Source organism: Cenococcum geophilum, assembly GCF_001692895.1.
Source record: "Cenococcum geophilum 1.58 unplaced genomic scaffold K441scaffold_12, whole genome shotgun sequence".
Taxonomy (NCBI): domain Eukaryota; kingdom Fungi; phylum Ascomycota; class Dothideomycetes; order Gloniales; family Gloniaceae; genus Cenococcum; species Cenococcum geophilum.
In genome coordinates, this window is record NW_027137570.1 from 2,052,015 (window position 1) to 2,066,129 (window position 14,115).

Sequence of the window (14,115 nt, forward strand, 5' to 3'; positions counted from 1 at the left end):
AGTAGCTTTTTCCATCCTTAGAAACCCCAGTACGATTAAAGCGTTAGTTTAAGTCTTTAACCTTTAAGAAGTTCGCTGTCGTTTTGTTTTAAAACTTAGCTTTATATTAGTAGGGTACTTATTAACTTAGAGACTTTGTAGGTATAACGGATAACTTAATATATGCTTACTTTCGTTAGTAGGTTCCTTATATTAGTCGCTTTTTCCTTTTTAGTCGTAGCATACCGCTCCAGTCTATTTAGTGTAGAGATTACTAGTTTCCTTACTCGGACGAAGGCGGCGTCTTTACAGCTGTGTTCTTTATACTTTTTATCTATAAGCACCGCCCAATATTTATCCAAACTGCTCTCGTTATCCTAGAGGTCCTAAATAGCCTCCTTATAATATTTAATAACTAAGGTAGGCGAAGACCCTATTTAGTGTACCTTTAGTTAACAGCCTAGAGTTTTATAATTTTTATTAGGTAGCTAGAAAGAGAAGGTAGCTAAAACTTATAAACCTCGTCTATACTATGCTTATTAAACTATTAACAGGAGCTAAAGATACTAAAAAGGCCTTACTTTGCGAGCTAGAGCAACTATTAGTACTCTAACTGCCTAGAATCTATATATCTGTCCACTATACCGTATATAGATCGCCATTAATTAACTCTACGTCCTGGAAGTCTTTCCGTGGCATTTACTCTTTATACGCGGTCTTATCTTTAACTAGCTCTAGTCTAGCAGTTACGTATAGTTGTATAGCTGCAACACCTTCCCGTTAGCCTAATATTCCTCTAGGTTTAGCTAAGGGTGAGGCTAGTGTTCTTACTTTTATACCTATGTGTGTTTAATATAAATTGGGGTTCCTTCTGGGGGTCCCCATCATTTATTATCAGGGATTTGGGACTGGAAATGAAAGCGGTTGTCGACGCCGCTTTAAGCTCAGTCTTTACAGTCATAGTGTAGATACTGCCTTTGCTATAGAGGAAAAGTTGTTATGAAGTAATAAGAGAAATATATGCGGAATTTGGTTTGGAAAGAGCAGTCAACCTATAAAATACGTCCTATTTGGCTTCGCCAGAGGGACCGGTCTTTTTGAGCCAATTGGGGGTTCGACAAGAGCCAAGAGGGGCGTTGGGGGACACGGACGTTGGGCATCAATATCGCGACGATCCCCGAGTGCTAACTGGCGCAGCTCCTGCAGGTATCGCGGGGTAAGTGAGGGGCCTTAAATAAAAACGCTGAGAGGTCGAGAACATGAGAGAGGCAACCAAGTTCGAAGCCTTTGCACTTTGCAACTATTACTCCACTACCTGTTTCAAACTTCCGTTTGCTTCGCATTATACACTTGAAGCAAGATCGTCCACTCCACGCTAGCATACCAAACAATCCACCTCCAGTAACACAATGTCCCGACGCGAGTTGTACGAAGGCTACAAGAATTACGAAGCAGCCTTCGACCAAATCAATACGGAGATGCTCCACCGCGCAGCGAATTGTCGACCCCAGGAATACCCGAAGAAGTCCTTTACAGATCTGGGCAATATGAAGCGGCAGGTCGTGGAGGACATTATTAGATTGCGTCGGGAGGTGCAGGCGACCTACGGAGACGGGGATTATGGCCATGAGAAGAATTTGCAGATCTGGGAGGATATCTTAAAGGGGTTGCAACAATGATGTGGGATGTTCTTGATTCAGGAGGGATGAACTGCGGTTTAAGGGGGTTTATCATGCATACCTGTCTACCCAGTGTCATGTAAGCTTTGCAGTGTGGATGAATTGAATGAACGGCCTGATTGTAAATCTATGGAAATCAAGTGAAATATATACACAAATGTAGAGTCCTAACCGTAGGGTCTATGACTTAATCTTTAACTCATTTGACCCATATACGAGATATGCGAGATATACGAGGGTAGTGCTAATGCTGTCTTGGAGCCTTCTACCCGTGCCGCTGTTGTGATCCACTTACCTCGTTACCGAGGTAAGTGCCGGCCAGCTCAACGAGTAGAGCCCACCTTAACGTCAGATTTGCCAAGACACCCAAATACTATTAATATTCTTATTATATATTATTAACGCCATAACTACTAAGTATATTCGCGTCGAAAATAAGATCCAGGAGGCTCTTAAAGAACTCTAAGAGTCTACCAAGCCCAATATTGTAGAGGCTGCGCGCCGACACGGTGTTCCTAAATCACGCCTCTGCGCTCGGTGGAAAGGACGTTAATTACATTACAAGAGGCCTGCAGTAGGTAAAAGGCTTACTAATAATTAAGACCTTGCTCTTTATAGCTATATTAATCGCTTAGATTCCTTAGATACCGCCGCTTAACTACTAATAATACGTTCTACAGCAAATTAGATCTTAAATTAAGCTAACAAAAATCTAGATTAGCCACTACCTCCTATTAGCTCTTACTTTGTTAAATACTAGCTTAGCTGCCACCTAGAGTACTATAAGCGTAGGCAGAAAATAATGGAGCTTAAGCGTATAGCGGTATACGAGCCGAAGGATATTAAGGCGTGGTTTTATTAATACCGTGACGTTATAATTAAGTATATAGTTATGCCTACGGATATATATAACTTTAATAAGTTAGGATTCTGCGTTAGTATTAGTAAGGACCAGTAGATTATTATAAGGGAGCCTTATTAAAAAGCTTACATCTCTACGGATACGAATTATGAGCTAGTTACTATAATAGAAATAATAAATAGTAACGGAGTTAATCTACTACCTATAATTATACTTGCGGGCGCATAGTTCCTCTACTAGTGGTTTAAGAATTTAGCCCTTCCTAACTACTATCTATTAGGCCTATTAGAAATAGGCTATTTAAATAACGAATTAGCTTTTAATTGGCTTAAGCACTTTAACGCGTATAGCTCTTAGCGCTAGCTAGGTGCATATAGGCTCCTAATTTTTAATGGCTACGGCTCTTACCTTATAAAGGAGTTTATTAAGTATTGCGATAATTAAAAGATTATACTATTTACCTTACCTCCGCATATAAGCCAGCTTTTGAAGCCTCTTAATATTGTTGTATTTTAGCCGTATAAACACCACTATAGTAAGGCAGTTGAGTAAGCGACACGGATAGGCTGCACTAACTTTAATAAAGTTAAATTCCTCCACGCGATTAAATTAATTTGTCGCTAAATGTTTAAATTGAGTATAATTAAATTAGCCTTCTAGCAGGTAGGCCTTGTTCCTTATAACCCTTAAATCGTCCTTAATTCTATGCGCGAGGCGCGTCCTACTACCTCCCCCCCCCTTTACTACCTTATGAGCCACCATCTATACCATATACACTAAGATCTTTGCGTATAGTTTAGAAGAAAGTTTTACTGCTAGCTTAGGAGGTATATAAAGATAATAAGGAGGCCATAGATATCTTTATAAAATTTGTAAAAGGTAGTTCGGTAAATATGTATACACGACTATAAGCCAAACGCAAGCTTGTAAATACACAAGCAGTTGCTAAAGCTCGTCGGCAACGCCAAAAAACTAATAGAAAGGTTGTATAGAAGGGAGGGGTTATATATGCAGCAAATGCACGGTCAATTGTACAAAAGCGCGAGCAGGAGGAGGCTCTAAAAGCTGCATGTGCATTACTAAGGAAGGAACGGGTAACTGTGAAGTAGCTTCTTTAGGACGCCACAAGGCGGCTAGAGCCTTAATCTATTGTATATAGAGACTCCTTCCATTAAGAAACCAGTACTACACTACAAGATTCTAAATATTCGACTTTTTGGTAGAGCTCTGCGGCTTTAAAATCATTGTCTTGGCAAATCTGACGTTGAGGTGGGCTCTACTCGTTGAGCTGGCCGGCACTTACCTCGGTAACGAGGTAAGTGGATCGCGACAGCGGCACGGGTAGGCTACAGTCTTATATCTTATACTATTCCACGTATATACTACGCAGATAACGCATAAGGCTAAAACATAGGTTAGCGGCGGGTCTAATAGATATACAGCCTTACCGTCCTAATCTGGCTATATATAAATAACCTATAACCTACCCGCGAAGTATATACGGCGCTACGCCGGTACAGTATAAGGCCAAAGTAGGGTTAGCGGTGGATTTAATAGGCATATAGCCTTACTGTCTACAAATCTGGCTGTATGCAAATAACCTATAACCTACCCGCGAGGTACTAGCGACCTGCCTATATAAGTAAGCTTTGGAATATTTCTGGTCTACCAAATTCAGGCGATAGTATTAAGCTCTACTAGCTCTACCCGTTTAATGGACTAATTAGGATTTTCTATACCAGGCATACAAAATTGCTACTAGCTCGGTTAAATGCGGGGGAGTCTTAGCAAGGCAAATCTAACTAATTAGATACCTTTAACCGCCGGTCGAAGTTCCTTAACATCTTTACGCCGCGTATATGTACTACCCGTCTCTCTATACGCAAAATTAAAACGCTCTTTTCCCTTTAAAATTTTTCCTTACTAAGGTTTTTTATAGGGTTTTATCGAGGCTTAAGTATAACATGCGGATCGTTGGTACCCCCCAACGAAAATTTTGACCCGAGTTTATAATAAGCCGATTGGTTAACCCAAAGCTTTAATTTAAAGCCTTATTATATAGAGATTAATTAATATATATATAGATATGAGGTTTTCCAGGGGGAGACCCCCTAGACCCCCCCTATATAGAGCTTTTACTTAATTTAGAAATAATATATATATACCTCCGTCGTGCTGCGCTGCGGGGGCTGCTTCGCAGTAGGGGGTAAGCTTTAGGCAGAGGCTTGTGCAGAGCTTTGATAGAGGCTTCTGTAGAGCTTTGGTAGAGCCTCGTGCAGAGCTTTAGTAGAGACTTATGCAGGGTTTTATATAGAGCTTTGTGCTAAGCCTTGTGCAGAGCCACGTGCAGGCGTGTAGACGTGCAGACGTGCAGACGTTTCTGGCGATTAATTGCAGGGACGTTTGTAGAGACGATTGTATGGGTAATTGTATGGACATTTGACTGACCGTTCGTACGGGCGTTCGTGTGGGCGATTTGATTGATTGATTGATTAATTGTATGGACGTTTATAGAGCCGTGCGTAGGGCCGTTGTAGAGAAGTTCGTACGGGCGTTCGATTGATCGATTGTATAGGTGTTTGATTGATTGATTAATTGATCGTATGGGCGTTCGTACGGGCGATCGTGCAGACGTTCGTAGAGCCGTTCGTGTAGACGATTATAGAGCCTTCCTAGTATATCAGTGCTGCGTGTCAGTAGAGCTTTAGAGCTCCGTATTAAGCTTCGAGTAGAGCTTCGAGCTCAAGGGGAGACCCCCTTGGACCCCCCCCCTTTGGCACTGCGTGCTTCATTTACTGCATAGGCGGGCTCTTGTGGAGGCTTTGGTAGAGCATTTTGGTAGAGCTTTTGGTAGGGCTTTTAGTAGGGCTTTTAGTAGGGATTTTGGTAGAGCTTTGGTAGAGCTTCGTGTAGATCTTCGTGTAAAGCTTCGTATAGAGCTTCTATAGAGCCACATGCAGGCGTGCAGACGTTCGTATGGGCGATTAATCGTAGAGACGTTTATAGAGACGATCATATAGGCAATCGTGTGGACGTTTAATTTATCGATCGTATGGGCGTTCGTACGGCTAATTGTATAATCTTCCTAGTATATCAGTGCTGTGTGTTAGTAGAGCTTTAGAGCTCCGTATTAAGCTTTAAGTGAAGCTCCGAGTAGAACTTTGAGCTCAAGGGGGAGACCCCCTTGGACCCCCCCTGCGCACTACGTGCTCTATTTACTGCGTGAGCAGAGGTCTTGTAGAGCTTTTAGTAGAGCTTTTGCAGAGCTTCGTACGGAGGTTCGTGCAGAGCTTTTGTAGAGCTTTAGTAGAGCTCCATGCAGAGCTTTGATAGAGCCTTATATAGAGCTTTGATAGAGCTTGTATTTAGACTTGTTTTTAAAGGCCTTATAAACGACTTTGTATAGAACTTTGAGCAGAGCTTTGTATAGGCGTTCGTGCAGGCGTTCGTACAGGCGTTCGTGCAGATGTTCGTGCGGGCGTTCGTGTAGGCATTCGTACAGACGTTCGTACGGACGATTGTATGGGCGATTGTAGACGCTCGTAGAGACATTTGTAGAGACGTTTATATGGGCGTCTGATTGATTGATTGTAGAGCCGTACGTAGAGACGATCGTACGGGCGTTTGGTTGGTTGATTGTATAAGCAATTGTAGAGACGTTCGTACGGGCATTCGGATAGGCAATTGATCGATTGATCGATTGATTGTATGGGCGTTCGCACGGGCGATCGTGTAGACGTTTGTAGAGCCGTTTGTAGAGCCGTTTATACGGATAATTGTACGGGCAATTGTAGAGCCGTCGTAGAGGTGTTTGTAAAGAACGATTGTAAGACTTCCTAGTATATTAGTGCTGCGTGTTAGTAGAGCTTTGGGGCTCCGTATAGGGCTTCGAACAGAGCTTCGAGCAGAGCTTCGAGCAGAGCTTTGAGCAGAGCTTCAAGGGGGAGACCCCTTTGGACCCCCCTGCGCACTGCGTGCTCTGTTTTACTGCGTGGCCAGTACACTAGGTGGGCAGAGTGTTGCAAAGTCTTTAATAGAGCTTTTGGTAGAGCTTCATACGGAGCTTTATGCAGAGCTTTTGCAGAGCTTTTGCAGGGCTTTGGTAGAGCTCGATGTTTTGAAGTTCGTCACGTGGATTCTGCCACAACTTACCGCGCGCGCTTTTTTTCTAACCAATTAGAAGCTGGCTTGGCTAAGTTTTGAAATCCAGGACCCGAAAATATAGACCACTCGTACCTCGGGTCAATAAAGGATTAGAGACGACCCTTTTTAAAGGGGGGGGGCATTATTAGGTAAAACCTAAGTAGATAGTTATATAGCCGTAAGGTACGGGCGACCCTGGGGCAACCTAGGGGTAACTCGCCCGTAAGGCACGTGCTCTATACATTCCTAGGGAAAACCCTTCCTACCTCGCACACAGACTCCTCCTTTTCCTTTAAGGATTTGTCTCTGTCTATACAATATACCTATTATTCTATCATTGGACTCCCTATCTACATTCTTACCTTATAACTATATTGGCGACAAAATAGCTAGAGAACGAATTTAGCTTATAAATAAAGAGAAATAGCGCAGTATAGTTAAGGATATATTTCTATAAAAAATAAATAGGTTTTTATTTATAATAGAATAAAAAAGAATAAGTAGATTACTACTTAAAGTTAATTTAGTATTACTAACTCGTATTTACAGTCTACGCTACCAGCTAAGAATAATATAATTACTTTCCCTCTATTTCCGCACCCTTACCTTTACTAAATAACTCGCACTCTATATATATAAGAATAGGTAGAATAGGTAAACGGGTTAATACTAAGGCGATACTTAACCTATAGCTATTCTAAAAAACCTCTCCTAGTTAAAAAAGAGCCCTTACTCTACGCCTTAACTCGCAATAGAAAAGGTAAAGGTAACTATAATTATAGTATAGATTATACGCCTTAAAGCTACTACTTTATTTGGAATACTTGCTAGTTTAATAGATTACTATATATAAAGGTAGACGGCTTAATATTAGAGCCCTTTAGCGTGCTATTAGGCGAGGGAGTCTTAGAATAATATATTCTAGGATATTCTTATAACTTATTTATCATTCTTAAAACACCTAAGGGGATTAAACAATAAAGCCTAAGGTTTATACCTATTCTTTTTAATAAACTTGTTGGGGTAATATATATTAATACTATCCCTAGCTCGCTCTTAGTATTTAACACCTAATCCTTATATCTATACTTATGCTTTCCTTACTATTTTACTAAATTTAATTACTATTGTAATATATATATAGGGGATAGGTTAGGCTTACTATAGGCTAGTAGGGTTAACGACACGGAAGAATAACGTTAAATATTTGCGGTAGAAATACTAGGTATTATATAAGGGTGTAAAATATAGCGATATAACTATATAGAAGTGTTATTACTGTCCTATATACCGCCTATACCTACCCTAGTATTATCTATACTAGTGAGCTATACGGATAAGGTAAATAAGCTTTACTTTAAGCGAGAGATAGGTGTTAAACCTAGTATAGGTAGACTAGAATATGGTATAGGATCTAAAAGCTAGCGCCCTAGGTAGGTAAAGTGGTTTAATAAGGTACTTCCCTATTAAATTTAGATATAAGCCTTATTAGCCTACTACTTTTATTACCAGGATTAACGTTTAACCTTTTATATACCTATACCGTATTTACTAAAGGATATACTAATAAAATAAAACAGTTTCGCATATAATAGCAAATAGTATTAGATAATCTTTAACTATATAATAATATTTTCTTAACTACTAACTTAATGTAAGTTAATAAGTTATGATTATAGCTTAACCGCAACTAGTTAAAACTAGCAGCTAATTACAATAAATACACCCCTATTTAAGTTATTTGTAAGTACTATAGCAATAATACTCTATTAATACTGCTATTAGTCTAATATATAATAATAATTCATTGCTTAACGTCTAATTTGGATCCCTATTAGGCCCACGCGGACTACTCCTTATTTACATATAGGGAGAAAACTCTATTTAAGAAAAATNAGAAAACCCCGTNATCNATCTCCCNGCCTTTTNGGACTCGCNTACTTAGCGCCTANNAGTCGCCTATAGTGCTCTACTACCTTACTGTTTAACCTCCTTAGGAACCACTGCTGCCGTAATAAGCCTACGGACGCGCTAGTATTATAAACTATTACTCTACTACTGTAGAGTTACTAGGGGGCACCTGCTACTTGCCCCCTTGCCTTCTATTACTATTTCCCTTATAACCTAAAACTAATTTAGCACATTTTAACTAATAAGCCACTAGGTAACCGCCTTGAGGCCTTTTTATGTTAAGAGCAGTGTATTATAGTTCTTTATGCCAGCTATTAAGAGTATTATTTCTTAATTGGTGCGTAGGGGGCATAGCAGTATTACGTATTTTAGTGTCTATCTTGGCTAGCCATATTCGCATCTTAGGCTACCTACTAGAATACCCACCCAGTAAAGCTAATCTTTTAGTCCTATTATTCCTATTCTTAAGAGTATTGCTATTATATTTTCTACCTTTATTAGGCCTTCTTAGAGCCCTTAGGTATTTACCCCCTATAGCGTTAACTATACTATAGCTTAGGTTTATCTTACCTAAGTTAGCCTCTATACCTTTAACTCCTATTTACCTCTTTAGCGTTAGTCCAACTAGTATTATATTATGGTAGATGGTTTCCTAGTATTTTTGCGTATTCTACTTTAGCTCCTTTCTCTATCTTACTATTGTCTTTGCTGACCTTTTACGCGTCTCCCTTTTTCCTCTATATAGGCCTGGGCCCTAAAGCGGCACTATTCTTCTTTTACTTTCTTTACCTGTTTCTCTAATATCTCTTCCCTACTTTAGGGTTGTTAGTTTGTTCTCCTATAGGGCACCCTAGGGTCCCTCTATAGTTTACTTAGGCGTGTCTTAATATACTTTATAATATTAGAGTTGTGTTTATTTTACGTTTTTTATATTGCAGCGGCTTTAATATGTAACTGTAGGGGGGGAATATTGGATTCCTTTTTAAGTAGTGCTGTAGCCGTTTGCTTGTACCCGCCTATAATACTTTAAAGGTAGGCTATTTAGACCTTTTGAAGTAGTTTAAGGAGTAATTTAGGGGGGCCCTTCTTAGTTTCTCTAATGGCCCAAATATTGGATCTATATGTTATGGTTAGCTAGACGACTACTATATATAGTAGGCGTGACCTCTAGAAGTATGGACCCTATATGGAATTAATAATCCTAGATAAAGTAATAAACTATACTTGGCCTTTACGGGCTGCTTATGCCGTATGTGCGCTTTACCGGAGCTTGCTATCTACCTATACTCCTAATACCCTTAGGCCCTAAACTGGTTAACCCCTAAAGCCTTAGATATAAATTATATGCTAGAGATCTGTAGATTGGTTGCGTTTTTTTATAAAATAGATTAGCTGGTATTTCTCTAGTGAGAATTGGACTCTATAACGTTTTGCCTATTCTATATAAGTGTTATAGGCTTTCTCTAGTGTTTTGCAATTCTTTACGGCTGTTGGCCCGTATATAATTAGGTTTGTATTATTAATAAAGCCTATCCCCTAGGTTGCCCCTTTTTTAAAGGAGTTAAGTAGGTTGCTTATAAAGAAAAGGAAGAGTATAGGCGAGAGGGGTAATCCTTGTGGTATTTTTATTGTAACTATAATAGGGGGGCTCTGGTATCCGCTAAAGACTAGTAATATTTCTTTCTGGCCTATAAACCCTTGGACAAATTATATAATCTATTTTAAGAAGCCCTTTACCCTAAGGATATACAGGAGACGCTTATAGGGTATATTATTGTAGGTACCACTAATATCTAGGCTAAGCATTAATACTATAAAGTCCTTTCGCATCGCCTATATAGATTTAATAGTGGTAGCGAGTAGCGTAAGTGCTAATAGTGTTAAGCGGTTCTTTCTTGCCCCTATTTGGCTTTATAGTAGTAGGGTGTATTTCTCTGCTGTATCTACTATGCGTTCCGCTATTACCCTTTCTAAGATCTTGCTAAGGGTGTTTTCTAAGGCAATAGGGTAGTAGCTTTCTAGGATTAAGTAATCTACTTTACCTTTTTTTTTATAGGATAACCGTTATTATAGATCTTCCGAGTTATAGGTAGTAGCCTATAGTAAAGTATGCTCTAGCTATATCTGCAAGCTAAGGTGCTATAAGTGGCCTATAGGTTTTTAGGGCCTTATTTAGAATTCCATCTAGTCCTAGTGCTATATTATTTAAAAGGCGGCTAATAGTTCTAGCCATTTCCTTTATTGTTATATCGCTGTTAACCTATAGGCGAGTTACCGGTGTTTTGCCTGTGATATTACTAAGGTCTACTAGAGCTAGTTAAGGGAAGAACCTTTCTATAAGGATCTTTACCTTCTTATTATTGTTATTTATAGCCTATAATTCTCCTGCTTTTCGTAGGGGTGGTAGGTATAGGTCTTCTACTAAACGCCCTACCTTTTTCTTTACTTATTTTATTATAGCCTAAAGGCCCTTATTATAGGGGAGGCTTGGGTTAAAAGTATGCTTATTTATAAACTATCTCCAGTTATTTCTTACTTCTTTTTTTAGGGTATTCTTTAGCTGGTTTCTTGTGTCTTTATATTATCTTTTGTCTTTAGGGTTGTGGCTACTTATATATTTCCTTTTTGCTCGTTATTAGCTGGCAACTAGAACTGCGTATTGTGTGGACTATATATATTACGTATAGGGGCCCAGTTTTAAGATCGGGTAGTGCTCTTTTAGCCTATTTTTAATCGCTGCCTAAATCCTTTCTAGTCTTTAGTTAATTTCCTTAGGGGTGGCTAATAAGCCTTACTTGTTTAGTATTGGGTGGATTTCTTCTAGGTCTTAGAGTTATTGTTTAACTATATTAAGGAAACTATTTGTTTTAAGCTTCCTTATTATATATCTTTTTCTATTTAGTTACGCTTTAGTATCTAGGTCTAGCTATATCTAGATAGGGATATAGTTTAGGGTAAGTGCCTATTTTTCTTTAGGGTTGCACCTTTTAAGTTTCTAGTATAGGCCTTTGTCTATAAATATGAGGTTAATTATACTTCTAGCAGTGCCTTATTGCCATATAATTGCTCCTAGGGGGGTAGCTAGCTTAAGGCCCTAGATATCTATAGCTCTTAGTAGGTACTTTAAATATTAATCTATAGCAATATAGATACCCCCCTACTATGGGTAGTAAAGGTTTATATCTCCTAGTAGAATAAACTCTATACCTTTAGTTTTTAGTAAGCTTATTACTAATATAATATTCTCTATTTATGGGACCCCTTTAACCCTAGGGTTATATATATTAATAATTTATACCGGTCCCCTATATGTTTAGATTGTTATAACTATAATATCTAGGTTAACTGCCTGCTATAACTATAAGGACAGGCTAATAGCCTTACTAATTATAAAGCATACGCGTATAGCTGCTTTTAGTTTGTATAGGAGCTGGAATTCTTAGGGGTAGTATGTTGATTATATAAAGGTATTATAATACGGTTCTTGTATAGTAAGGATATAGTATTTCTCTAGGTCTAGACTATCTAGTAGGGGCCTTACAAGGCGGTGGTTTATATTGCCGTAGTTATACTATATAATGGATAGGTGGCGGACCCTTAGCAAGGGTTTTTTAACTTTCCTTTATTCCTTGCTTCTTCTATTTCCACTTTCTTTAGGATATTTAGAGCTTTTATCTCTTATATATATACCTTAGTTACTACTTATTTTATATAGAGCTTTCTATTCCTATGTTTTATGTTCCTATTAGCGCTTTTATATCTAAATCTATTATTATTACTAATTCTTCCCCTATTTTTACTGGTTAGCTATATACCCTTTATAGGTTGGCTGTAAATATTATATTTACCGCATTAAGTCTAATTCTTAATTATCCTAGTCTTAAGCCTACTGTTGCTGTCTATAGGGGTCTTCCTATAGGGCGTCCTCTCCCTTATGTCCCCTGTAACCCTTATATCCCTAATTAGTCTAATAATATTATATAGCGTCGCTTTTGGCCCATTAAGGCTTGGGATAGCTAGCCTAGCCCTTTAGTATTAAAGGTAGGAAACACTAGGAAGGCGCCTGTATCCCCTTAGCTTATTACCTGTTATTTCTATTTATATAACCTAGTATATAGTTATTCCCGCAGCTATTAAGCCCTTGCCTTCTATCTTTTATATTTAATGCAGTTTTCTCTCTCCTACGCCTTATATGTACTTTGGTGGCAGTTTACGTATTTTGTTTAGTCTTAATTTAAGCAATATCTTATATTATAGGGGCCTGTATAGTGGCCGTAGTACACCTATACTGCGCATATAGATTAGGTATATCCCTATTATATATAATAATAGCATTATTTTAGGCGTAGTCTATAGTTATAGAGCCTTATATTATATATAAGGCTATTTATAATTATTCCTTTTTGGATAAGGAGTTTTTGCATTCCTAGTGTATATATGCTAATAATAAGGGAGCTATACGTTTATCTAGCGTCTCCCTAGTAAGTCTTTAGCGACCCTTATGTCCTTTTATTATTCTTATTATATACTTAGTTTACATTTTCCTATTAAAGCTATTAGATTTAGGTAATTTCGAGTCCTGGTATAAGGCGTTCCATTTATTTTACTATCTCCTATATAATTACTATGTTATCCGCCTAGCGTTTCTTTTTTACCCTAAGGCTTATAGGAACTGCTAGGACTTTAACTAGGTAATTCTTATAGAGTACTTTTATACCAATATGTTCTCCTAGCCTATCCCCTACCCTTATAGCTCGTTCCTTTGCCTATTAGTCCTTTAAGGTAACTCTAATATCTCTACTCTTAAGGTATTAGACTGTAATAGCGTTATAAACCTCTTTATATATCTCTATAAGGACTTCTATTTCTAATTATCCCCTAAGCCCCTCTACTTATTCTATATTTAGTCGTATTATAATTATATACCCAGTTATTAACTTAAGGGGGGTAGGTTCCCTATACTGTAAAAGTATAACTACGGCGGCCTAGGTGCGGTTCGCCGGTAAGAAAGGGTTATACTTATTTTTAATTTTGCTTAGCCGTTAGAGGATTTAATTAAGGGTTTACTAGAGGGGCGCCTAAGGTTCACTAAACTGGCGGAGCTATTCTACTAGCTATATTAGTTTATTATAGCTAACGGTTACTCCCCTATAATTTTAGATACTAGACGCGTCTAATAGGCTTTATATTTTATTAGATGCCTTTTTAATAGAGGTATTTCCGCTTTATAGTATAGTATTCGCCCGTCTTTATTATAGAGGGCTATTACTAGGCGTAGTTCTAGCGGTCGCGCGTGAGTGTGAGCCACCGTCGTTTAACGTGCGCTTTCCCTGTAATGTATGCATCTCAGGGGGATTCTCTAGGTATTTTTTAGGGTTCTTTTAGTTGGTTTTGGTCTTTTTAGGCCGGGTGCAGTAAGAGCTCCTTTAGTAGAATATATTACTAGTAGCCTAAGTATTAGTCTAATATATATTATACTAGTATATATATTTTTAAGTTGTTAATCTATATACGCCTTAGATATTATAGAAATAGCTATAA

The 14,115-nt window shown here is 38.3% G+C and overlaps 2 protein-coding genes across 2 annotated transcripts; one reads left to right on the plus strand and one right to left on the minus strand.

Moving 5' to 3' along the window:
- The first annotated feature begins 1,185 nt into the window (after positions 1 to 1,185).
- Positions 1,186 to 1,895, plus strand: K441DRAFT_656768 (uncharacterized protein). Its single transcript, XM_067648059.1, has one exon. The coding sequence runs from the start codon at positions 1,389 to 1,391 to the stop codon at positions 1,656 to 1,658; it is 270 nt and encodes an 89-aa protein (XP_067506266.1). The 5' UTR covers positions 1,186 to 1,388; the 3' UTR covers positions 1,659 to 1,895.
- Positions 1,896 to 3,431: 1,536 nt separating this feature from the next.
- On the minus strand, positions 3,432 to 3,601 carry K441DRAFT_713513 (uncharacterized protein; the record flags this gene model as incomplete). Its single annotated transcript, XM_067653945.1, has 1 exon — positions 3,432 to 3,601. A coding segment is annotated over one exon (170 nt), but the record flags the coding sequence as incomplete, so codon positions are not given.
- Positions 3,602 to 14,115: the final 10,514 nt, after the last annotated feature.